The sequence below is a fragment of the Planococcus citri genome, chromosome 5 (assembly GCF_950023065.1).
Source record: "Planococcus citri chromosome 5, ihPlaCitr1.1, whole genome shotgun sequence".
Taxonomy (NCBI): Eukaryota; Metazoa; Arthropoda; class Insecta; order Hemiptera; family Pseudococcidae; genus Planococcus; species Planococcus citri.
This window is the reverse complement of record NC_088681.1, coordinates 68,136,706-68,163,960: the sequence shown is the minus strand read 5'-3', so window position 1 is coordinate 68,163,960 and position 27,255 is coordinate 68,136,706. Positions and strand designations below refer to the sequence as shown.

Genomic DNA, 27,255 nt, shown 5'->3' with positions numbered 1-27,255 from the left:
GACATGATTTTTCGCAGAATTTACTACCATCAATGCTCGTTGGCATATATAAAGGAAATTTGCAATACATGTATCGTATGCAAAGTTAATAAAAGCTATACAAATAGCAAAACAATAGAATATGCACAAATTGAGGCATACGCTATTGGCGATGTACTCTCAGCGGACATTTATGGACCCCTACCTGCTTTAAAAAATCAGCCAAAATACCTCTTAGTTGTGAAGGATATTTTTTCAAATAAAACCTGGTTGCGCACCTTATTTCAAATTAAAAAGAAAGAAGTGTGTCAGCAAATGGCTACAATAATAGACTACATAAGTAATAAAAATATTGAGATTAAAAAGGTCATAACAGATAATGGGTCACAATTTATCTCAGACTCATGGTATAATCTATTAGAAAACCATGGCATAAAAGTGGCACACACAAATGTGTATAACCCACAATCATCGTCTGTGGAAAGGACGATGAGGTCAATTGGAGATAAAATTAGGGTCAAATTAAATAAAAATCACGATCCCTATAAAACTCATCTGGGATGGCACCTACTCATTACTGAGGTTGAATTGGAGTTGAACAACACTCCAACCTCCTTCGGCTTTAAACCTAATGAGGCATGGGGAATTAAAGATAAAATTTGTGAAACCCTACCTCAACAATCAATGAAATTTGATTTTAAATTTGAATTGACAAAAATTAGGAAAAAGATGTCTGAGAAAGAAATTCCCTCGACGACATTTTTAAAATGCATGGAAAATAAATTAGATCCAGAAAAGGACTTAATTTATGACACCGATGGCTACGTCAGGGTGACAGCTGACGGGGCTTGCTCCAAAAATGGCGATATAAATGCCATAGCTGGAATTGGAATCTGTTTCGCTCCAGACTCCAAAATGAACATTTCTGAAAGAATTGTCAATAAGCATTATGCCACTTCTAACAACTTGGCAGAATTAATGGCGATTCATGTGGCACTTAGAGTACTAAAAGCGAATAATATTAAAAAAGTAAAACTTTTGAGTGACAGCAATTACGCTGTAAAAGCTCTAAATTATAGCATATCAACATGGCAAACGAATAACTGGAAAAATGCTAAAAACAAACCAGTCCATCATGAAATGCTATTCAAGAAAATTCTAGAATTAAAAATGGAATTTGAAAGCGTAGAATTTATTCATGTTTACGCCAGAAAACATGAATACACGAATATAATTGCTGATAACCTTGCGAAAAAGGCTGTCTACACAGTCGAGCAAAAACAGCAATGTATAAGTGAAATGTCTGAAAGACAAGTGATTGAAAATTTCATAAGAGAGAAAAGGCGATTAAAAAGAATTGAAGAAGAATATGCTTTCAATAAATCGCACTTAGACCCCATCTTATTAAAACCAGGAGATTGGGTCCTTATGACAAATCATAAACAATCGAATGCGGAACGAAAAACTGCATCAAAATTGTATGAAAAAAGGACAGGTCCTTTCGTAATAATTCAGAGAAACGGGCATAATTGTTACTTATTACAGCCTAAGGATGGAAGTACAGTCAATAGGGTGGCCAACATACGCCAACTCACCCCATTCATTTCCAAAGAAAATTTGGAAAAACTGAAAAACGACACCTGTCTAAAATCAAAATTAGACTCTCGAACTTTAGAACAGAAAATTAAAGATTTTTTGACTGAATATGAGAAGGAACTTCAAAACGAAATTGATGAAGAATTTGATGAGTTTTCAACCCCAAATTTCGAGCCAATTTCAAAAAGCGATCTTAAAAACGCTTCAAATAATGTTTTGAAGGAGCTCAGTGCCAATGCGCGTGCACAACGTGCAGCGGAAAGGGAGGCTAAGAAAGCTGAAGGTAATCTGAAAACTTCAATTCCTGAAAACACTGAAAAAGCTCCAAAATTGGATCTCCCTGAACAGCCAGAAATTGCTGGGGCAGTCCAAGAAACCCCAACCCTAAAAAGAGGGAGGGGGAGACCCAGGAAAATAGACTTTAGTAAAGTCGAAAAAATTCCTGAAATAATTGAAAATAAAAAAGGTACTATTGATACCAATAAAATTCTAGAAGAAATTATTCAACTAGAACCCACTCAGGATGACAAAATTTTGGAAAAATTGGGCCCAACAGACCCAAAGAAAGCCCAAGATTCTGAAAATTCTAAAGACTTAAGTACAGGGGCACCGCTTGAGGATTCCCCACTTATAAGAAGACCTAGAGGAAGACCCAAAAAGTGTACTCCCCGTGAGCCCACTGGTGAACCCACTAGTGAGCCCAATATCACTGTAAACTTGGCTGATTCGGAACCAAAAGATGAAAATGAAAATCTCTTTGGAGAATTACCAAGTCTTGAAACTGATGAGGAATTGAGCGACTCAACCTCAGAAAAATCAGTAATCAATCAAGCTATCACGAAATCTGATTTTAAAAAGTCTAATAATGACAAAGTCACTTCAACCCCAAAGCGTTCAAAACGCATATTGGAAAGAAAAATGCGCCTAGGGGAGGACCCCAAAGCCATTAAAAGACCAAGATTGGAGTTGAAAAAACTGGACTATGGTTCGGATAGCGATGAAGACCCTTACTCATTATTCTTTGAGGCAGTTATGGAAGCCTACAACGAAGAATATCAGAGCCTAAATTCTATGACAGTTTTGGAAAATCAGGATACTGACCAAAATGCCATAGAAGTCGTGGTAAATCCATTCAGGACAACGGACGACGAAGATTCAGAAAGTTCAAATGACTCTGAATTTTATGAAAGAATAAGTGAAACCATAGAATTGGTCAGAAACGCGACTGAAGAAAATTCACCTGATAGGAGCTCTGAAAGCTCAGTGGTCACTGTCATAGAAAATGATCAAAGCACAATCATTTTCTTTGAGACAGAGACAACTCAGGAGGACGCTAGAATAAGCGTTCAACCAACTAAAAGGTTGATACCAATTTTTGCTTCGGCGATATTTATTGTAATTTTATTTAGCGTATTTCATGCATTTTTAAATAAAAAAACTTATGATGAATAAAAATATGCACTTGTCTACTTATTTCAACTTTTTCAGCACAATTCTCACTCTCTTTTCGAAAAAAGGCAGGAATGAAGAAAAAATGAAAAAGGGGAAAGAAGAGACAGGTATGAAAAGGAAAAACTCTAATTTGTTAAAAACAATAAAAACGCATTCGCTCCATAAAAATTACTAAAATTCTGAAACCTTTTCTCCGGCACTATTTTGGGAACTTTAGAAATAAAATTTACAAAAATTAGTGAAGGAAATGAGGAGCAGAAAATAAAAAAAAGGGGGGCGAATGAAAAATCAAAATTCAATTAGGATTTCGACTATTTCCAGGAAATGTAAAAACCATATAAAAATGGCCCATTTCCGATTCTTCGCAAATTACAACAAAAAATGATAAAATTACCCTTTTGTTGTGTTTTCGTTTTTTACTCCCTATAGAATTTTGGACAAAATTCACCAATAGGAATATCTCAAAAAACTCTAAAGTTTTCACTTTTTTGGACCAAAAAGGCAAAAAGAGAAAATCAAAACTTGTTCTCAAAAATGAAGATAAAATTTTTTTTTTTTGGGAAGAATATTTTGACAAAACTTTTCTGATCAACTTTGAAATCATTTTTCAGAAAGAAAAATTTCAGAGTAACTTCTTAAGAATACTGAGGCTAAAAACTAAAAAATTTCAAATTCATAAGAATGGAACCTCAAAATTGAAAATTTTGAAAAAGTCTCTGGATTTTCAAATTTAGAAGAGTCAAAAAACTGAAATTTTATTCAGCTTCTCGAAACAAAATTTGAAAAACCCAACAGAATGCTGATTATTGACGTAAAAATACCCAAAAATACATTCTAAAAGAAAATAATATTTTTTTTGAGAGAATTCAAAAATGGGAAAACTTTCAGAAAAAGCTGATCGAAATTAGCGTCCCAAAATATTTTTTCAATTTTTCAAATTGGTCCTAAGTTATAAAAACAAGACATTTGCCTCACTCTTCAGACGAAAAACTGAAGAATTTGCCAAAAAATTTGGCAAAGCATTCACAGTTGTCTACCTAATGAAAACTCAGACCTCTGAGACAAAAAGAGCTCACCTAAACATTTGCTCTAAGTTGTCAAAACAAAAATCTTGCCTCACTTTTAAACCAAAAAACAGAAAGCAAAGAAGAATTTGCTAAAAAATTCATCATCTTTGCCCATTTTTCTTCATTTCGGAAATAAAGAGAAACCTCTCTGAATGGGGGACACCACATCCGCCCTCAATTCGCCCCAATAGTTGCCTTAAAAAATTAGCCTACGTTTGTCCCTCTGACAACTTCAGAAAAAAGAGAAACTTCAAAAATGAAAATTTTGAAATGAAATTTTAAAAAGTCAAAACACCCCATATTACGTTTGCTCCACAAAAATTAAAATTGTCAATTTTTGAAAAAACTGTTCAAATTTTGAAAAAATTGCTAATCAGAGATAATGAAAAAATCATTAAAAAATTGAATTGAAAATTCATACTGGGTTAACGGAGATTTTCTCTTGGCAAATTCATAATTTTTTTTTGAAAAGGAGAACTATGGGATACATTGGAATGGCTCGAAAAATTCAAAATTTTTCCAAACAATCCAAACAGCAAGGGGAAAACTCAAAATAAAAACCTCTGTATAAGGAATGAAGAAAACTGCATCCAAAATGCTGAAAAACTCATTCAAAAACCACTTTTTTTTCTCACTTTTGGAAATTTTTCTCGAAGGGTCCAGAGAGTGGCTTTTTCTGGTAAAAAGGCCACCCTCTCGACACTTCGATGAAAAAACCAAAAACTCATAACCTGAAAAGAGTTGAAAAAATCTACAAGTATTTATTGTATTTAAAAAATTACATTAAAAATGAATAGGCATGGAAAAAATTTCGTACCTCAAACCCCCAACCCTCCAGATCATAAATGGATGAAGTTAAAGCAATTTTTTGAAAAAATTGAAAATTCAAAAAATTTGAAGAATTTGAAAAAATTTGACAAAAATAAGTATACGTTGAAATCACGAAACCCAGGGAAGAATGGAAAATATCCAATCCCTACACACCCCTAGACTTGTAAAAAATCTAAAATTTTACAAAAACTCATTTTTCAAAAAATCAAAATTTTTTTTTGAAAATGAAAATATTCAAAAATTGATCGAAATGTAAAAATTCATTACGATCTAACATAATGTGAACAGTCAGGAAAATAAAAAGCCTTCAAAAAATGAAAATTTGAAAATTTGAAATTTTTTCAAAAATGAAAATTTCTAAAAAAAAGGGCTAAAATCGACGGATATAGGTTTAAAATCAAAAACGATGGATTATAAAGTTGAAGAAATAAATCCTCTTCGATTTCCTTTCCTCTACCCATACCAAAAATGCACTCTAAAGGGGTCAAAAATCACTTTTCGCTTTCTAACCCATCAAAAACTGAATTTTCATGGGAAAATAATTACTCTAAAAATCTCCCCTGAAATTAATGCTAATAGTCAATTATATTGACATGGCAAAAAGACACCTGCCTATGAGCAAAATAAGAGGAGATTAAAAGTAGATTGAAAATTATCAATTTATCTACCAGCCATCGGACGACAATGTTATCTGCAACGTCGCCGAGGCCGATAATTTCCTCGAATTTTGCAAGTTCTAAAAGAAGATATCGCAGATAAGAAAAAAGTTTAGCCAAAACCGGATGGGTTGAAACCTAATCACAATAAAATAAAATAATAATACCCCCGACTGACGCAATATTGGATATAGATTTGAGTGATTGCTTGACAAACGTTCGAAGACTGTGGTTTAAAAAGCATCTTGTGCATGAAAAAGCAAAGTTTGAAAGTGTTTTGTGAATCGTGAAGTTATTAAACGTAATTTTCATCGTGGGTATCCTGCTACAATTTCAAGAGCAGTCCTATTTAATTGAAAATTGTTCGATTGATAATCTACTGTAAGTATTATTATCACTCATACATACCTATACCTGTTATGTACTATTTATTTTGCATTATATGTACCTATACGTGTATGTGATAGTATAGATAGGGTAGTAGGATGAACGAATCACAAGCCAGCCGGAAGTATTCGATCATCCTACTAAGCCAAAATTGAGATTTGCCATTCTCGGCATGAGGTAATTTTTCTGCTCATTAATACGAGCAGAAAAATTTACACCCATTCAGAACCCTCAAAAAATGTTTCAAAAACGGAATTGTGAAACACTCCAAAAATGGGAAACTATGGCTGACTTACCCCCAACCATATCAAAAAACTTCCCAAGTACTCTGCTAGAGTACAAAAATCTGAAACGATTTCGATAAAATGACACAAAATCTGATAGATTCGATCATTTTGAAACTAATTAATTCAGAAAAGTCGTCACTTAGTATTTACGACAAAAAAGTGAAGTGGTCCCTGAAAAACTTCGAACAAATTCAAATCAGAACCAAATTTCAATCTTCATTTGTCTTGAAAATAATTAAAATTAGTAAAAAATCATCCAAAAGGCGATTGGCCAAAAACTAAATTTGAAAATTTAGGAAAATAACCTAAAAATCAGTTAAATCTGAATAAGTAGGTACTACCTACCAAACCAAAACTATCTTACTAAGTAGAAAATTTTCTTAAACTAATTTTGCCTCGAAATTTTAGTATTGAATTACTCAAAAAATAATCCTATTTTGAACCTAGGGCTAAAATGAAAATCCAAATAGGTACCTACCAAACAGATTTTTTTTTTTCTCTTTTCAAGTTTTATTAAAATTACTCCTTTTTTTTTTGACTCGAACATGATAAAAAAATACCTGATAGGTAAGATTTGGAATTGAGAAACTAAAAAATTTACAAACAAGTAGGTACCTACCTACTTCAATCATTTGGCAAATTTACCAAAAATTTTCTGTTTATTTTCTCCAAATGAAATAAAAATTAGAATTTGTTTAAAATACCTTATTCTATACACACGAAGACAACTTTTCACAACAGTTCAGAAATAAAATTATTTTCACCAAATAGGTACCTATTAAAAGAAATTCTGAAACACTTTATCTCAAAATTATTAACTTTTCACCAAAATGAATAATATGGACAATTTTGAGGAAATTTTAATACTAAAAAGTTTAAATCCAAATGAAATTTCAGTTAGGTAGGTATACCTATCTACATCACACAAAATCCGTCTGTTTATTTCACCGATCTAAACGATAAAACTTCGTGAAATATTTTTTATAACTACATGAATTTTGAAAATTAAAATGATTCAAACAAACAAAAATCCGAAAAAACCTAATAAGTAGGTACCTACTCAATACAAAATTTTGAACTTTTTACGATCTTCTTTTTCTAAAACTACTGAAAGTAGAATTCAAAATGAAACATTAACAAATTCTAAGAAAATTCGAAAGATTAAAATGAATTTTTTTTTTCAAAATCAAAGGAATAGGTATACGTACCTACCTACTTCCTAACTCGAAACTAAATATTCATGAAATGAATAAAAAGGGACCACAAAACTTTAAGTCAATAAAATTAAAGTCGTATTGAACTGACTAAGTTAATTAAAACCCTTCGATTCCCCCCCTTTTTTCTTTTCTTTTTTCCTAGATGCCGAAGAAAGGTGAAAAACAGCAGATCGACTCGAAAGAGTGGAAGGTCAAAGTGAACTTACCTCCTACGCCCAAAAATCCGATCACAATAAAGGGACGCCCAACTTCGAAATTCATGGGCCTCGTCATAGCCGGATATTGGTTATATGACTTGGGGAAGACATACATAACTACAAGAAAAGAGGATAAAAAAGAATGATTTATTCGAGCTACTTCGGTGTTCTTTGTAGTTGTTATTTTTTATTTCTCGTTTCGGTGACTCGCACCATATTGTGTATATTCATACCCAGTATCTTTGCCTAAGTTTATGTTAAAATAAAGCTAAAAAATACGTATGAACAACGTGTCGCCTACTTCATTTTCACCTATACAACTTAAAAGGTTACCTACAATATTATACATACACTCAGCGCGAAAAATAATGCCTATAGGCTAAATTACTCCAAACTACGAGAACATGGACAACGAATTCGTCCATATCTGGTAGGTACATAAATCTGTCGAGGTAAAACACTGTCAAAGAATAAATCCTTCGACACATCGAATATTCACACTTTGAAAATCGATAGGTACCAGACTTTCCAATACGAGAGTCTGGACCTTATAAAAATTAGCTCTTTTGGGAAGGGATCTCAGGGAGTAAAAAACACATTCGGGATAAGTACTTAAAAATCGAAACTAAATTCAGTTGGTATTCTATTTCGAAGGTGATAACTTCTAAATTTTTATTCAAATAGAAAATATCGTGCAGTTTTAGTAACTTCAAAAGTCAAATACAATCACTCCTAAAAGAATTTAATTCAGTTTACATCGATAAAATTTTTTCGAACAATTAATTAATCGCGAAAAATAATTAAAAATTTACAACGCGGTAATTAAAATAAAATTTATTCGTACACCACCCACGGTGTGAATCGAACGTCAACCGGTTCGGTAAATTTTGAGTGAATCGAGCTGAACGCGATTGATAATTATTATCAATTTTCGGTCAAAACAGTTGTATTTTTTACTTTCAAAACATTGTGTTTTTTCGATTGCAAAAATTGAGCGAAACAATTATAAGTTATACCTGAAACGCCTAAACCTAGTATTGAAGAAAGTGGAGTATTCCAAAAACTGGATGTACGAATTATTGGAAGATTTCTACAGAACCGAAGTAAGTACAAGTGCATTTAGCTCACTAATTTTACCGGTTCGATCAAGAAATTGCCACTAGTTGCAAGGATCAAAATTGGATAATAATTTCAAACACGTTTAGAAAATCTCGAACATTAAAAATGTCAAGTGTTAAAAACCCTATAAATTTTGGAAACAAAACACCAGAAATGGTACTAAATTTAACTGTTTCGGAAAACTGCATGAAAAACACACAAAATTCTCCCACTAAAAGTACACAAATTTCTCTAAATGAAAATGAAATTCAACGTTTTGTAAAGATTCGCGAAAAGAAAGAATTACCTACAAATCGTTCAAGTGTTCCAAAATCCGAACAATAAATTCGCACCATTTCCATCGAAAATTCTCAGTTTCAAAAGCCTACCAATTTTGAATACCGAAATCTTTTCATAACTACTACGATGAATTCCAACTAGTGCATTTTGAAGTAAATCACAAGCAAATATTTGTGAACAAAGTTGTGGATTCTAGCCAATAATCTTGAAACAAGAAAGTTAATCCTTTTTCAGAAAAAACTAGAAATTCGAACACTAAGTTCGTGACAAACTTTTGGTATCGTATTAAAATAACCGAAAACCCTATTTTTTGGAATTTACCACTCAAATTTGAATACTAAAAAATTCCGATTATTGGTACCAAATTGGCTTATTTATTTTTTTTTTTCTTCTCTTTCTTCGAACCCCATTATCAAAAGTTGATTTTTTTTTTATAAAAACTGTAGAAAACTGATTGATGATTCGAAAACAGTGTTATCAGAAAAAGTCTAAAAATACAAATTCTGTATTGTTCCGAATTCACCCCCATTTCACTGACAATTAAAATTATTAGAGTGAAAATTCTGAAAAATCGAATCAAATCTTGATCAGGTTAAAATTTTCCTTTAGAAAAAGTTGATTTACTCAAAAATCACACATTTTGCCTCAAACGTCTATAAATTTTCAAATTGTACCCCGACTAAGGTATTAATCTAAAAATCCATCACTCAAGTTTGGGCTAACGTCTAGAATTTTTAATTCACAAAACAAACTAAAAGTTTGAAAAATTCTACTCGAGTTTACAACACAAAAAACGCTATAAAATACTCGAAGTAGAAATCTTTTTGGAACTTTCTTCGTAAATTAAAAATGATAAAATTGGGAAACTAATAATCAACTGAAAAATGATTAGATTCAGGCTAAGCGGAAAAAAGTGAATTTTTTTTTAGTAATCAACAAATTTGTCCCATAAAACCCACAAAGAATTAAACCATCACATTTTGAATTTTTTTTAAAAAAATATTTCAGTATTACCGATGATTTAAGATTCAGATTATTTCGAAATTTGGAAAATATTATCTAAACTAAAATGAGATCAAAATTGAAAATTCACACTTTTTTCAAAACCTCAACGAAATAATCTCAGCTACCAAAAAACCAAAACTCGAAAGTGAATTAAGTATAGAATAAAAAGTTCGAAAAAACTTTAGAAGAATAATAATAAAGATTCCTAATTTTTCGCCTACCTAATTCTACACATTTCGAGAAAATGATTTTTTTTTACCTTAAAAGAAAAATAGAAAAATATAACAAAAAAAAAAAATATACTTAAGATAAAAATGAATCAACAAAAACGTTGAGAAACTAAAAAATAAAAAAGCTTTGGCAATTAAATGACTAGAAAAAATAATAAAAAAACTGAAAATTGTATTTTCAGAAAAAAATAAAATATTTTTGGTAACTAAATAATAATCAAAAAACAATCAAAAATTAAAACTGAGTATTTCGATAAAAAATAAAAAATCTTTGGTTTCGTAAAAATTAAAACTAACAAAAATTGAAAAAACTTATCAAAATAAATCACAACCCAATAAAAACCAAAACAATAAAATGATTTAACAAATCGTAAAATATTTCATCTTTGGCTAATTTTTCGAAACAAAATGTAAATGAATACCCTTTACTGCCCAATAATCCAAAAAATCACTAATTTTGACCGATTTTGAATCGTTTTAAAAGTTTCAAATACTCCTAGAAGGAATAATCAAGACCCAGTAAGCGGTATTTGAATCGAATACACTATAAGTTTTACACAACTTTTAGTTGAAAAATTAATTCATTTTTGAAAAAGATGAAAAAATAATCATTTTTTCCAATAAATAACTAATCATAAAAATTTGTTGAAAATTTTATTTTTTCAGACGGAAATGAAGATCTTATTGTGCGACGAGTGTACGGAACCGTTGGCCGAGCCAGGGGAGCACGCTCCAAAGGACGAGAATGGGGTGAAGAAAGAGGATCCACCGTATGTAACGGTTTGTAAACATGCGTATCATTGGGGATGTATCCACTATCTTTTCAAAACGACTACAACCCCCTCTCGCATCATTTGCCGTCATCCAATGTGCAATCGAAGCCTCACGAATTTCGACTTCGTCCAATTGGATTGTCCTACTAGGACACAGGTGGTAAACCAACCCCCCAACAACGAGCACATCAGGCAGATGAGATCGACGATAGGCCAGCTCCAAAAAGAGGTCGAGGTCTTGAAAGAATTGATTAAAAATCTACAAACCAAAAATGAAAAACAAGCTGCGGAATTGAAAGAAAAAATCGATGCGAATGCCGTGCTTTCGAGCTCATTGACCGATCTAGAGCGCCGATTCAATCTTCTAATGGAGCAGAAATTGAATCAGTACATTCAAGCTGGACCATCGACCCCCTCCTCTTCGATCACGTCAGGATCATACTCGAAAATTCCAGCTTTAATGGAATTAGGTACTTCGTACGTGGGACCGCCAGAGTATGATCTCACCAACGAACCCCAGCGTCAAATTCGATTCGACGCACCGGGTGTTGAACCTATGGATACGATGAGCTCGCAAATTTCGATTCCTCAAAAAATTGAGTACTCAACACCGCTAAATCAGTTGTACCCGACGCAAGAGTATTATAGAGATCGCAGTTCATCCCTACCTTCAGCGAACCGAGGAAGACGAGGAATCAACGAGCGAAGAGTATTCAGAATGCCGCGAGGTACTACGAAGCGAGGCCCGCCACCGAGAGCGCTATCTCCGCGCGAAAATGAGCCCGAAGTACCCGAGGAAAAGAAAAACCCATCAGCCGAACAGCCCCGGTACCACAAAAAATACCTGTCGCGTTTTGGCAGATCTTCCAACGAACTCGAGCCCTATTATCCTATGAACGCGTACCCGTTTTATTTCACCGCCGCGGGTAGACAAGACAAAGCTAAAAACATTCACATGGTACTTTTTATGAATCAAGCGATGATGATCGGGGACGGACATATTCATGCGATGGTACATTGCATGGTTGATGAAGAAAAATATGGCCAATATCTCGATAATACCATATATCGGCGAGACCTCTTAGCGTCTGATCTCTTTCGATTACTCGATTCAATGATAATATTACCGAAAAAATTATTTATCTCGATCGGTAATTTTGATGTGGTCTGCAATACATCTTACGATGACTTCACCGATGAAATGACGAAGATCGCCGATCTCCTTAAAGAGAAAAAAGTGACGGAGCTGATTTTAGCACCATTAGTGCACACGCCCCAACATAACAACATCGCTTTTGACCACATCAAATTGGCACTGGAAACAGACTGGGGATTGTTAGCAGGTGCGAAGACGACGCGAGTAGACGAATTTTTCGAGCAACTGGATAAAATCCCACCGCCCAGAGATGAATTTGGTCCATATCACAACATCAAACGTTACGAAGAAATTTTGGACAAATTGGCCGAAAAATTCATCCCCCTTCCAATTTCTCTGCAAGAAAAAATCAAGAAAGGGAAAGTACTTCAGCCACCGAGTAAAGATCGACGACGCATTGAAATGCTCCGAAAGGGCCTAATTTCAAAAGACACCGAATCGAAGCCGACCATGTCAGTCCCACCAACCATCAAACAGGAAGAAATGGAAACTGACGATAAACCCTACACTCCGGATCAGTTGGCCGAATTAAAACGGATCGAAATAAGAAAGAAATTAATCGAACAGAAAACAGCTGAAAACGCCCAACTAGGCAAATCCGATGAGCACCCTGTAGGAGCTTCGACCAGCTCAGAATTGGCACCCGAAGATGCGCAAAATACGACACCGCAAATGCCAATTTTGACACCTCGTACCGACTTAAATCCGGCCACGCTGAACATGTCATCGACCTCCGCTCAGGCTATTAACCTGCCAGAAGTGACGCTTACCGCTATTAACGGTCAACAGGTGATACCACCCCTCACCTTTGGGATGAACTGGCAAACATTATTTGACCAGCATGCGCAGAGTTGGACCCAGGAAATGGAGCACCAAACCAGCGCGACGACAAACGAGTCTGAACAGGCTCCAAAAACACCGAACGTGTCGCTCACTGAAGAGCCCATCGTCATCTCTAGTGACGAGGAGAAAAAAGAGGGCTAATGGCTCATATTTCAACGCTCTATCGACTCAAGGTAAATTGCACAGAGTTTTTTGAATTTTTTATATCGCGTAAAAAATACCCAAATATTTGAACTACTTTTTCAAAAAACTCGAATTTTGGAAGAAAATACCATCCAAAAATTACCTAGGTACAAATACGATTAAAAAACAAAAAAAAAATATACGAAATAAAGTACCAAAATTATAAAAAAAAAAAAAAAAAAAAAAAAAAAAAAAAAAAAAACCCCAAAACATGTCGATATGAGCAAAAATGACCCTCTCAAAAAATGTAAAAATCAATCACGTTATTTTTCCTTCAATTTTGTTATTTTTTAATTTCAAATCAGCTTCGAAAGCTTTTATTTATTTATTTATTTTTTTTTCTCTGAGCTAAATTTCTCTGAAATAGAAAGGAAAAAGTCAAAACTTATAATTTTTCGTTTTTTAGATTTTCTGAAGTTTTGAATAATTTTATTTATTGTATAAAAAGTGATTGATTACAAAAAATTACCCTCTAAATTTTTTTTTAGAAAAATCAGACTGATTTTTTAATGGAAAATGGTTTGAATTAAATTAAATAAAAACTCGAAATATTCGCGAATTTTCTACCTCTTGACTCAGTTTAAAAAGCACAATTTTGGCTTTAAAAGTGCTTAGGTAGTCTTCAAAAAATAAAAAAATAAAATCGTCGTAAAAAAGACCACCCAGCTGGAAGACAACATCCACCTTCCCACAACCGGTACCGTTACGCTCACGACCTTCACCAGTAACCTAGTAACCGCCAAAACCACCTAAAAAACTGTGTCAACCTAAATTCCATTCATCGATCCGACCATTAAAACGACCTGTAGAGCAGAAAAAATGAACATCCAAAAATGTAAATAAACTTAAGATGTAATTTATTGAATATTTATTGATAATTTTTTTTTTTTCATTACAAAAAACTCTACGCATTAATTTACCTACACATATGTATAATTAGGTTATAAAATAGCACAAAACATTTTTTTTTTAATTTTTTTCTACAAACATACAAAATTTGTACTCTAAAACTACGATACAATAATACATGTATGTAAAATTTTACAAACTTAAAATAAATTCAATTTATTTTTTGAATGTACAATTATTATTTTTTTTATTTTAACAAACTTACATTAACGTAAAATACGTTTACAGAATCAAAAAATTCAAATTCAAAAAATTTTTTTTTTTTTCTCCAAAAATTTACAAAAATTTTAATTTTATTTTTTTTTAAAATTCTTTTTTTAATTTTTTTTAATTTTGTAACAAAGATATCACATTCAGGGCACAGAAGGCCATGTTGACTCAGACTGTAGACGGATAACATTCCTTTCAAAAATCTAGCTATCTTTGTCTTCCTGTGGAACAAAAATGGCATAAGTTTACTCAAATTTTATTTTTAATTTCTATCTAAAATTATTTTCTAAAAGAAAATACAACCTGGAAAAGAAGTCCATGAGCCAAGAAAAAGGATCTGTGCATTATTAGTTAAGGAAATCTTCTTTGCCTTCTTACTGGAACAAAAAGAATTAGGTTAGAACTCTCTAATTTTAAAATTAAAATTAAAATTATCATTTTAATTATCATTTTTCCTACTTATTTTTTTTTATAACTAATTTAAACTACATAATCGTAAAAATGCTATAAAAATAAGCCAAATTTTTAGATTTACTCACCTTATTGTAAATACGAAAAATATCCCAACAGACTGGTTCAACTTTGGCTCAATCCTATTTTAAGTTTCACCCATCTTTCTCTGAACTGGTCCTAAACAAAAACAACATTTTTTATTTAATTTATTTCATAACTTTAAAATTTTTTTTAGAAATAAAAAATGTACAGATATTTTAAATCGATCATGTGTTTAAATTAGACTGATTAATCCTAAGAAACAAAAATGCTCTTAACTTTTACATTATTTAATAAAAATGTAAATATGTTTTTGTACTTATCTTTAGTTTTTGATAAACAAAGTAATTCTCTTGCCATCGTCGTTGACCAAAATACACCTGTAAAGAAGAAGAAAAAAACTTGAAATTAACTATGAGGAATAAGACTGACTAGAAATTAATTTATTCTTAATTAACTATAAAACAACGTTAAACAAATAAAAAAGAAGAAAAACAACGTTGCTTAGAATTAAGTTTGTTTAGGTACATTCCTACTTATTTTTATAATTTTTCTTAAAAAGTTATTTTCCTTTTAAACTTTTTTAAATTTTTTCAAAAATTTTTTTTTAATTTGTTTTATGTTTCATCGAATAGTGGTGGTAAGTAGTTTCGCTTTCAACCGAACTCCGTGTACAACAGAAAGGTAGCGCAATTTTTTCCAAAAACTTAGCACTCTATCAGAAAATCCAAATGCCAAAATTTTAATTTTTTTTTGAAAAATGAACACTTTTTCAAATAGAAAAACAATTCATTTTTCCTCAACCTTTTTTTTCATTTTTCAAACTTCCCTAAAAAACAATTCTTTTTTGGATTTTGAAGAAATGACAATTTTTCTAATAGAAAAATAACTCACTTTCTTCAAAGTTTTTTCGAATTTTTTAATTTTTTTTTCTTTCTTCTTTTTTTCTTATCAATGATCAGTTTTGAACATTTCAAATGCTCAAATATCACATCAAACTTTGATAAAATTTTTCCTTTAGAATTTTTTTTTAAAATGTTTTGAACTTTTTCTTTTTTCAATTTTTTTTTAAACTATAAAAACTCTACTCAAATTATTCAATGAATGACTTTCCAATAGAAAATCATCCATTTTTCAAAATTTTTAGTAAAAACAATAGCTATACTCAAGCCAACCTTACCAGCAATTTTTTCTTCAAAAATTCTTGGTCAGACTATCCAAAGACAACAAAGCCAAACAACCACGAACTTCTTGAGCTTTTTTCATCTTCTCCTGAAATCATAAAATTGAGGAAGGGTACCTTTTAGATTAACCCTCCCCCTCAAAAATTAAATCGTACTTAAATACTTACCATTTCGGCCATGACCCTGCTGCGGAGTGACCAGATCAAAGGTAGCTTCTGGATTGATTTATTGATATCTTGACTTCGGTCAAATATTGATGGTCAATTGTAGTTACTCTTTATCAATAAGAGTCAACTCACCAGCACACTCAAAATCCACCTCACTTTTGGAATTATAATAAAAACCAAAGAGTTTCAAAATTTATTTTGGGATTACTATTCCCCGCATCACTCAAGCAAAGTACGGGGGGCAATAGGGTCACATCCAGTGAAGCACAATGTCACCTTTTTTCAAAATTTCCGTGCTTTCCTCTACATTTCCTCAGGGGATACTTTAGAAGTAAACCCACGTTAGGGGCAAATGTAAGGGGACAATATGCCTTCACTGGCTAGACAGGGATATTCATCGTATCTCTCTCAGTGGGATTATAAATCTTTCATCTAAAGGAAGTACTGGAGAATCCAATCAATAGTTCGATTCTACAGTACTTTACGTAGATGAAAGCATATACTCGATGCACTTAGGTAAGGTGTTAAGTACGTGGGAACCACCCAAGAGGTGTTTTCACATCGTTCCATTAAGGGCAGATGTGAAAAGCTCACAAGTTCGTAAAGCTCAATTCCTTCTCGACTCGAGGCTAGAAGCCAAGTTGAGATGGAATTGATCTTCACTTGTCGATTCGCGCTTCGTCTGGTAGGTCTGACCGCGGAAAAGTAATAAGGCCACTCACTCCTACGTAAGAGTTGTGCTTGAGTCCCAGGTCCTCTGCCTTAACGTTCGTGTTTAAGGGAGAGTATTCGCGTTTAAACTTAAGTCCTAAATTCGCTACCCAACGCGGGCAATTTGATAGTTACACGTAGGTGGGTAAAAGCGATCCTACTTACGCCACTATTTGGTGGAATATATATTGGTTATACGCGTAGAGTTTTATATGTTTTAGACTTAAGTTTCGTGTTGTAATTTTATTCCAAAATTATAATACACTTTTCGTGTTTATCGTGTGTTCTTATTTCGCGTGCGGTTCGAATTAATACAAGGTAAACTCGACTAAATCTGTTTAAATTTATACATATTGGTGTTGTAAAAGCTGAGCTAGCAGCGGGTAAGTACTATTTTAAAAGGTGATATATTACATCTCTTAGGGAGTTAGATTCATCCTGACCTACTAGGGAAATATTCTTATCCTCCCAACGTACGCAACGCCTCTATATATCTATTTAACATTATATTAATAATTCATTCTTAGTAGTTTTCGCGAAATTTTTGGCGTGAAATTGACAAAAACTGACAAAAGCGATTTGGGGAAATTTCGATTATCGGCCTTTGGCAACCCTGATTTTGAAAAAAAATGTCAGGTTATGTTGGCACCCCTTGTGACCAAAAGTGGTCCAAGTTTCACGGTCCTAGGAATCATAGATCCCCAAACACATAGATTCAAACTTCAAATGCCCGTCCTGTAAAATTTACGTTTTGGACACTAACCTGGTTTTCTCGTGACAGATCACATACCTATTATGATGACTAATGTGTTAATTTCAGTGAACTGGCGGCATCTCCCTCTTATAGTCTTCTTTTTTTTCAATGAGTTTTCTATTTGGCTAAGTCAAAAATCTCAAACTGCTATTCGCTGACATTCGTGATGCGGTTTCAATTTCAATACCTTAAGTTTTATCTGATTATTTTGTGATGCAACATGACACAATTGAAAATGCATCAGAAAATCACCAGACAGGGTGTGCAAAAGAGAAACTAGTATTTAGCCATAGGCATTTTTTTACTCTACATTGATGAGGTTTTTATCTGGCCAAGTCAAAAATCTCATAAAATACTACTGACAGAAATTTGCAATGTGGTTTTTAATTTAGTAATTTTTATCTGATGGTTTGGGGATGCAACGTGACAAAATGCGTTAGAAAATCGCCAGATGGGGTGTGCATAACGTAGACTGTAGTCGGATACAGACAATTAATTTGCAAATTGATTATGTTTCTTGTATAGCCAATGGTTTTTTGGATTTACTGTGTTGATTTGCGACTGGTTTATGCGTTCTATAGGGTGTCTGAAAATCGTATGGTATTTGAACAACTGCAAGATGTTGAACTCAGAAAGTGTTAGATTGAGTCAATTTTCAGGATTGTTTTGATTTGTCAATTAGAATTTCAATTTTTTCGTAGTGTTGGATATGCGATGCGATTTATCAACTTCATGAAAAAAGCTCTCTTGGTGACATAAATTCTTATTTTTAATATTCATTTTTCACCAGACTGTGATTTCTGGTCCTTTAGATATTGGTAATTTTAGGAAATGCGACTTGACCTTTTTTTCAATTTTTAATTTTTTTCCCTTCCTTAAAATTTATTAACCTTAGGTTCATATTTTTAATGTGTCTGTTATAATTTCTATTTTCAGTTTCTGTAACTTGATAATTTACACTGTTTTTTTCATTACATCGCTCATTTCTCTAATCAAATATGAGCAAAATTGTTTTTTCAAATTTACCCTTTTGCGATTTGAATTTTTCATTTTTTGATGATTTTTTTCTCTGTTTTGTAACCTCGGCGGCATGCCTTGTGACAAAATAATCAGATTTTGCGTACCGGGGAACCTCGTCAACCGCGAAAGGGTTAATACTCGTACATACAAAAACTTCCGTTTCAGTGATAGCGGAGTGACGTCAAAGCTCTGCCTTGATTACAGCTGTAGTTTTGACGTCACTAACTAATGCTGAAAAGTAGGACCTTAATCTTCAAAAGAAGTGTAGCTATTAGAGCTATCTATTCTCAGAAATATACAGCTATGAGTCACCTAAGTCGGTTTCTCATATCTATCCACAAACTTTTAGTGTACTGATAGTACACAATCAGCCACGAAATTTTTATGACATTCTGTCATGTAGGTAGATTATTTTTCCTACCTAAGGTAGGTGAACACAAAAAAAATGTATACAAGTATCAGTAAAATAGTGTTTGAGGTTACAAGTATAACAACATATAATATAGTATTAAATAATATTCTCCCATTTTAAAGCGACAGGTTTTACCGTAGGTAGTAAGTAATCTTTACCTGGATACCCCATGTGTAATAATTTAATTTTGCAAAAGTTTTTGAGACTCGATCCGTTCCCTGTTGATAGAGTGTGTAAAATAATGCCACGACAGAAATGAAACATCCATAGAGAATTAACACAAATTCCATTTCAGCAATAAGATGCTCTGAATTGATTAATGGTAAATTTGGGATGTAGATGAATCTGTGATACATGAATCGAATGTATGGGAGAAATTCTGTTTTTCGACTTGATTAATTCTTATTGGTAGGAATAGCTGAATAAGACGAATAAGTGAATTTGCATAAATTTCGATGATGACTTTTCTTAATTAAAATGAAATTTCTCGTCGAATGGTTTGTTTTCGTGCAGAATTGCAAAAACAACGACTTTATATACGTAGTAAGTATTTTCATTCATGGATAAATTGTTATGTAAGTATATTTTGAATTGAAATTTCTCGAAATTTTTAGTGAAAACATACTTAGGTGTTTTAAAATACCTAAATCAAAAATGTTCAAAATTGTATTTTTATCCTGTTCAGAATAGTTTAAAAATTAGAGCTTTAATGAATTTTGAACAAAAAACGCTGAGTGAGCCTTTGGGTACAGAATAAAATTCTGAACATTTTGAAACACTCATGTGCTCACTAAAAATTTCGAGAACTCACTATTCAAAGTGTACTTACATAAATCTGTGAATGAAAATACCTTCATAAAGTCGTTTGTTATTTTTTTTTATTTATTTATTTTTTTGGGTGTTTGTAATTACTTGATTATTACACCCGTTGTATGAGATTTAAATCGAGTTGGTAAGGTCAAGTTTTTTAATTAGGTTTAAGAATTTTTTAATTTTGGAAGGGTCGTCTGGTATGAATAGGGATCTTTCATCTATTTGTAGGGACAGTCTGTGCTGATGTAAGGGCTCAATCAAACCATAAGAAGAACGTATTAATTGAAAAAAAAAACCAGTTTGAAAATACAATACCTATATTGTACCTAGGTATAGGCAATAGTATGGGCGAATTGAGTGAAAAATCACAAAAAAAAAAAACATTTTTACCTAGCCAAGATTTTTTGCGAAAAAATGTGGAGGTTGACCCCGTGCCCCTCTTGCTCATTTTGTTCCCAAAATGGTTTTTTAGGAGTTTTCTCCTCAGGGGCTGATTTTACGTCGAAAATAACTTCATACTTTTGTGTTCTATTCTACGCAAATTTCCGATCTACTGATATATCAACTGTCCTTCTACCCCCAGGGGGAGCTAGAACTATTCAAATGAGAGGGGTCTTCTAAAAAAAACTTCTAGCCCCTCCTGGGGGTAGAAGGACAGTTGATATATCACTAGATCGAAAATTTGACGTAGAACACAAAAGTATGAAGGTATTTTCGACGTAAAATCAACCCTTGAGAAGAAAACTCCAAAAAAACCATTGTGGGGAAAAAATTAGCTAGACGGGTACGAAGTGCTAACTGTTAGGAATTATTCAGGGGGTCACCCTCCACAATTTCCCGCAAAAAAATTTTGGATAGGTAAAATTTTGTTTAATGCTAATTCACCTACATTATAACCCTGGCTCCATAAATAAATGAGCTACTTAGTCCGGCATATGACAATGGGAGTAATTGCACCCCCTCCCCGCCGATCCTCCGGGATAACATTTTTCTTAAAGGGGACATCCTAAGGAACATTTTAAAGCAAACTTGCCCAAAAAAAGTTGGCCTCACTTACCATTTTGATTGACAGGTCAGCCGAAATCGCAGATTTTTCGTTTCAACATAGAACTTGCACGAAATTTTTCAAACCTTACAAAAGTAGATCAAAAGATCAAGAAAAAATTTATCACCTGCCAAAATTTCAAGTGCTAAAGTGGGTTTTTCGATTTTTGGAGAAATTTTAAAAATCCAATTTAGGCCAAAAATGAGGGAAAAAATCAAAATTATACCAAATTGACCAAGCAAGCTGAAATTTGGAATATACCTACCCTATTTTCGACATGCCAAATCGATTGGAAACGGTTTCAACCCGTTTTGAGCAGTTCTGGAGCCTCCAGCAGATTTTTGAAACTCGAAATTCTCACAAAATTCCATCAAATTGGTGTTGTAAAGCTGAAATTTATTCTAAAAACTAATTTCAATACGCTACGAAGTACTGCAGGTGAATTTTAAGTCGTTTTGGAGCCTCCAGCAGATTTTTGAAACTTTAAATTTTCACAAAATTTCATCAAAATGGAGATGGGAAAGCTAACATTTTCTCTACACTCCAATATTTTGACACCCTCTGAAGACGACTTCAGGTGGATTCAAGTCATGTTAGAGCCTCCTGCGACTTTTTTGAACATTACTGGAACCTCCAGTGTCGAAAATAGGGTAGGTACATCCCAAATTTCAGTTTTCTTGGTCAATTTGGTATAATTTTGATTTTTCCCTCATTTTTGGCCTAAATTGGATTTTCAAAAATTCACCAAAAATCGAAAAACGCTTTTGAAATTTTGACAGGTGAGGCTGGGGTGCAATTACTCCTATTGTCATATGCCGGACTAACTAAGCTACTTACTTATAAATTGTAAAATTTTTAGGATCTTGTTCAAACTCTTGATTCTATTTATACCAACAAACACCAGTATGTTTTCTGGTTGCTCTTATATATCGGTAGTGCGCTTAGTACGAGTAGTTAGAACACTTGAAAACTTATTTTAGAATTTTTTCAAAATCCGTTTATGTATTGAAACCAGTTGAAACTAGAATTTTTTACTGTTCGTTAAGTAGGTATGTTTATTGTGAGTAATTTTTTCTGAGAACTAGAAATTCATTGAAAATAATAATAATTACATAGTGGACATGAATCGACATTAAAGTTATCACTTCAGTCGAAATACAAGTGGTAAGTGTATCATAAATGATATTTTATCTGAAAAATTCTGTATAAATTTTTATTTTCATTTACTTTTTCGAAATTTATTTCAAGCATTTTTTGATTATTACCTACATTTTTAATACTCACAGAGACAGCTGAAGGATGAATAAAATTCTCAAGGACATCGCATTCTTGTTTTTTTATTTGAAATATTTATGATTTCTTGGAAATTTTCAACTGATGCATTATATTTTTTGTCCTTGAACTTTTTAAAACAGGTTTTCTCAATTCCAAGATCAACTTTGAAACATTGTTTTCTAAAAAATTCTGAATGATTTCAATGTGTTTGAATTGAAACGAGCTGTGACTGAGGAATTACCATCGTACTTTTTCCTCCACTTTTTCTATAATATTTTGCTTAGTTTTCGTTCAGCTTGTGATTTCTTGTAACGTCAGTTTTGCATTTTATCTAGACACATAAACTGCATAAGAAATTAAGACTTGAATTTGGTATATATTTTAAATTCAAATTTATGAATTTTCTTTCTTAAAGAAGTAAAATTTTTTAAAAAAAAGTTCGAGAAATAACAAGAAGTATGATTTTCTTGGCTTGAAATCCTCTTTGGTAGAGGAGAAAGAGGGGGTTAAAATCTGTTTAAAACAGTTTTAAACACTTTTAAGACATGTTTCATAAGAAAAACTTGAATTTTTTTTGTCTTCACTTTTGTTTTGATGTTTTGAACAGAAAAAATTTTGAACATCACAGGTGTTAAAAATAAAATGAAAATACTTGCCTAGTACAATTTATTCAATTTTGAGAAACTATTTCTTTTTTTTCTTTGTCAAAAAACAATTTTTTTTTTTTGAAAATCGAAGGTGAATAAAACATACCACAAGAAAATGTTTAAACTTTTTCCACTTTGAAACACAAGTTGAATATATAGGTTGAAAACTTATTTTAGTATTTTTTCAAAATCCATTTATGTATTGAAACCAGTTGAAACTTGAATTTTTTACTGCTCGTGAAGTAGGTATGTTTATTGTGAGTAATTTTTTCAGAGAACTAGAAATTCATTGAAAATAATTGAATTTTTATTGAAAGTTGACAAGTTGGAGGAAAATCAACAAAAAGTCGTTTAAAATTTTGTGATAATCATTTTTTTGAAGAAGATAAAATAGTTTGAATCATGACTCTTGACTTTTAAAGTAATTCTTCAAGTTTTTGACGTTCTTTAAAATATCAAAATAAATACTTACTTGCTTATAATTTAGCTAAAGGGAATAATTTTTTTTTAAAATATGTATTTATTGAATTTTTTTACTCTTATTTTTGTGTTGTTTGAGCATTTTTTCATTTTTTTTCGTGTTCATTAATGTTATTTAAATTCAATTTATCAGCTTTTGAAGTGTTTTTTTTTATTTTTTTCCACTTTTTTTGTACTCTTATTTTTGTGTTGCTTAAACATTTTTTCATTTTTTTCCCGTGTTCATTAATATTATTTAAATTCAATTTATCAGCTTGAGCAGTGATTTTTTTTCGTTTTTCTCAATTTTTTTTTTATTTTGTTTTTTCTTCGAAATAACGTTTTCCTAATGAAAGACATTCAAATTAGAATAATTACTGAATCGAAACATTTGAAAAAAATTCCTCTATTTCATCATCACATCGTTAAATACTCATATAACTGCTGAGCTACCTTAAAAAGCCTCATTTTTCTAGCTCTTCTATGAATTCCTGCATCTCTTCTTTTCTCATAAAAAAATTTCGATGAGACAATTTGATTTTTTTCAGGTACACATCCTGAAAAAAACTCAAATTCATCTCAGCTCTCTAATCTTATTAATTGAGTTTTGATACCAGTTTTCTACCGCACAAAACTTGTTAATGAGACGAAAAATTGGATATAAGAAATTAAAAATGAAACATAATTTTATGCCATTCCTGCTTTCCAACTCTCAGTAATCTATTCCACAAGCTGTCTGAAAATCGCATTCAAAAAACAGCAAAGTGCTGGCCTGAGAAATCACCAGATGATAAATTACTATTTTTTGTGAATTTTCATTTCTAAAAACTGAATTAGGTATCAAAAATGTTGTTTTAGGATTCCCAACGTGATTTTGCAATATTCATGTAAAAAAGCTCTCTCAGCAACATAAATTCACATTTACATTTATTCGTTTTTCACCAGACCCCCATTCAAAGTTCTCTTGATATTAGTAACTTTAGGGAATACGGATTGGCCTTTTTTTACGTTTTTATTTCATTTTCTTTTTTACTGGAAATTTATTAGTAGATACTACGTATACATGCCTAGCATGTTTTTAAAGTAGTCTTCTGGAGCTACACTTCATTTGAGAAATAGGTCCTGCAAAATGGCTGTCATAAGTACAGCGTTCATGTAAATAAACAATAATCTTTATCTCTGTCTTGTGTTCTATCTCTGTATCTCTTCAAGTTTTTTAAGTAATTAAATATATTAAAATCGCAGTAAAAAATTTGTAAGATGGAAAATAATACCTACAACTTCAATAACGTGTGATCGCTGTGGTCATACATTTAAACATAAAAAAAACTTGATCAAGCATTCGCAGCTCTGTATGAATGAACAAAAAATGATAGTGATGGTAAAGCGTTAAGGTACTTCGAAAAATCATGTAGGATGGGAAAAACTCATCATAGTCATCATAAGCTCTTTGTCCTACTATTCTATTTCTTACAGAGATGAAAACCAGAAAAAATCAAAATCACATTTTATGTGCTGTCTGTAAATATCCATCAGCTTCGATGAAACAATACCATTCGCACTTTTCTAATGTACCTACACCAAAAATTTATATGACATTTTGAGGTAGGTCTTTCTAGCAAATTCAGTTAGTCAGGTATTCATAGAGCGAAAACTTCTAATTTTGTAATTTTTTTAGTTTCAGAGACACTTTGTTAATTATACATTTTTTAGTCAAAATCAATCAGTAAGTAATCTACATATAAATGACTTATGGGTTAGGCTGTAGCACGTTTCTATAGCAGTAGCGTTGTTTTTGTTTTATGTTTTGAATTATCAATTTTTCACAGCTTTTGCCCTCGATTTGCTCGGACAGATTTGAATTCTACTGTAACAATTTTCAAATATTTCTACAATGAAAAAATTCTACTGAAGAAATTCCGAAAACATAATCCGATCATTGAAAAAATTTTAATCAATTTTTTATTCGACATTTCGTTTCAAAGTTCCCTTTTTTAAAAAAATAATCTGAACGTTGAACCTCGAACCACAGCTATCCAATTAGATGGAAAAATCTGGAAGGGGGGGTCCTGAGTAGACAGTTCTGGCTTTATCGTTTAATTCAGCATGAGCACTACTCCGGAAAATTTACAGATCGCCGCCACTGAGTAAAAAGAGTAGTTTTGTTGTGACATGGCACTATGGCACTTGACACGACATCTATGATAGCGCGTTACACCAAGTTACCTTTTGAAATTTATCAGGTTTGGAGTTGTTTATGGCCGTTGGCAAACATTTTTTCGGATGTTACAGATAATGTACATTATATGTAGGTTGGTTTGGTTTTGTAGACAGTAGACACGGAACATTAGGTGATTTATGAAAGATGGAAAAAAAACTTGAAACAGAAGTTGCAGAGCGTGAAAAATGACACATTTTGACTGACCATTGGAAAATGGGGGTATTTTGGGGTCGCTGAATCCATTTTTATATCAAGTTCAAAGACCAGCGGTCAATTTTTAGTTGAAAATTTACCCAAAGATAAAACTGATAAAGTTAAAGATGTATCTATGCCTAGTAAAAAGGGAAGTAACGTAAGAACCCAATATTGTTCGTAAGTGTCTGTAAAACCAACTCGGTTGTACATGCACAAAGTAATTCATCGAATGAGAATGTGCAAGTCTCATCAGGAGATGTATCTCAACGAAAATCGCCAAGAGTAGTTAAATGACCATCGAAATTTATCTACCGATTATCTACAGTATGACACAGAAGTAGTGCCCGGTGGCTTTTATTTCCAAGTGGAAAGAGCTAGAGAGATGAATGATAAGCGGCGTTGAGTAGGGAAAAATAAGGACTTTCAAAAGCAACCTTGGAAATTTCAGGTCCATGCACAGGGTGTCCACAAATTGAAAACTCGGTTTGGTCAAAAAATTCAAACTGGTTTTTATTGGCGCATTGTATATTCTACATACAAAGGCGACAAAAACATGATATGAATTTTTTGAAACCGGTTCGTTAATTTGCAACTGGTTAACAAAAAATACCCAAAAATTGTAGATAGAGAAAAAAGTTTGAAACAAAAGTTGTAAAGCGTGAAAAATTACACAATTCTGTCTAATCACATTTTGAAACCGGTTCATTGGTTCGCATTCAGCAACTGGTTTTTGGCAATCACCTAAAAATTGAAGATAGAGAAAAATGCTTGAAACAAAAGTTGTGGAGCGTGAAAAATTGAACCATTTTCGCGGATCGGATTTTGAAACCGGTTCATTAATTTGCAACCAGTTATCAAAATTACCTAAAAATTGGAGATCGAAAAAAAAGCTTGAAACAAAAGTTGTAAAGAGTGAAAAATTGAACCATTTTTGCTGATCAGATTTTGAAACCGGTTAATTAAATCGCAGCAAGCCATCAAAAGTTTCCTGATTATAAGTTAATTAGCCATTTTCAAAATCCGGTCAGCAAACATGGTTCAATTTTTCAGGCTCCACAACTTTTATTTCAAGCATTTTTCTCTATCTTCAATTTTAAGGTGATTGTCAAAAACTGGTTGCTAAATACCAACCAAATGCACCGGTTTCAAAATGTGATTGAACAGAATTGTGTAATTTTTCATGCCCCACAACTTTTGTTTCAAGTTTTTTTCTAAATCTTCAATTTTTAGGTAACTTTGAGAACTGGTTGCAAATTAATGAACCGGTTTCAAAATCCGATCAGCGAAAATGGTTCAATTTTTCACGATCTACAACTTTTGTTTCAAGAATTTTTCTCCATCTTCAATTTTTAGGTGATTGTCAAAAACTGGTTGCTAAATGCGAACCAATGAATCGGTTTCAAAATGTGATTAGACAGAATTGTGTAATTTTTCAACTTTTTTCTCTATCTACAATTTTTGGGTATTTTTTGTTAACCGGTTGC

At 32.3% G+C, this 27,255-nt stretch overlaps 1 protein-coding gene and 1 long non-coding RNA gene across 3 annotated transcripts; one reads left to right on the top strand and one right to left on the bottom strand.

Annotated features, from left to right (window-relative positions):
• The first annotated feature begins 708 nt into the window (after positions 1 to 708).
• Positions 709 to 7,815, top strand: LOC135848435 (ribonuclease H-like). The gene is made up of 2 exons (XM_065368336.1): positions 709 to 1,293; positions 7,615 to 7,815. The coding sequence occupies exons 1-2, from the start codon at positions 709 to 711 to the stop codon at positions 7,813 to 7,815; spliced, it is 786 nt and encodes a 261-aa protein (XP_065224408.1).
• A 6,613-nt stretch (positions 7,816 to 14,428) lies between these two features.
• Positions 14,429 to 26,360, bottom strand: LOC135846625 (uncharacterized). Of its 2 annotated transcripts, XR_010558991.1 has the most exons (4): positions 16,049 to 26,356; positions 14,916 to 15,248; positions 14,680 to 14,753; positions 14,429 to 14,597 (listed from the first exon to the last, which is right to left on the bottom strand). It is a non-coding gene; the product is annotated as an uncharacterized LOC135846625 (long non-coding RNA). The 2 variants fall into 2 exon arrangements; XR_010558990.1 differs by having other exon boundaries at positions 14,429 to 14,753; positions 16,049 to 26,360.
• Positions 26,361 to 27,255: the final 895 nt, after the last annotated feature.

What these genes read in the sequence shown, in the direction of transcription:
- LOC135848435 (XM_065368336.1), top strand. Translation starts at nt 709, where the DNA reads ATGTCTGAGAAAGAAATTCCCTCGACGACATTTTTAAAATGCATGGAA. An exon ending in GTGAAATGTCTGAAAGACAA is followed by an intron (nt 1,294 to 7,614) that starts GTGATTGAAAAT and finishes CTTTTTTCCTAG; the next exon opens with ATGCCGAAGAAAGGTGAAAA.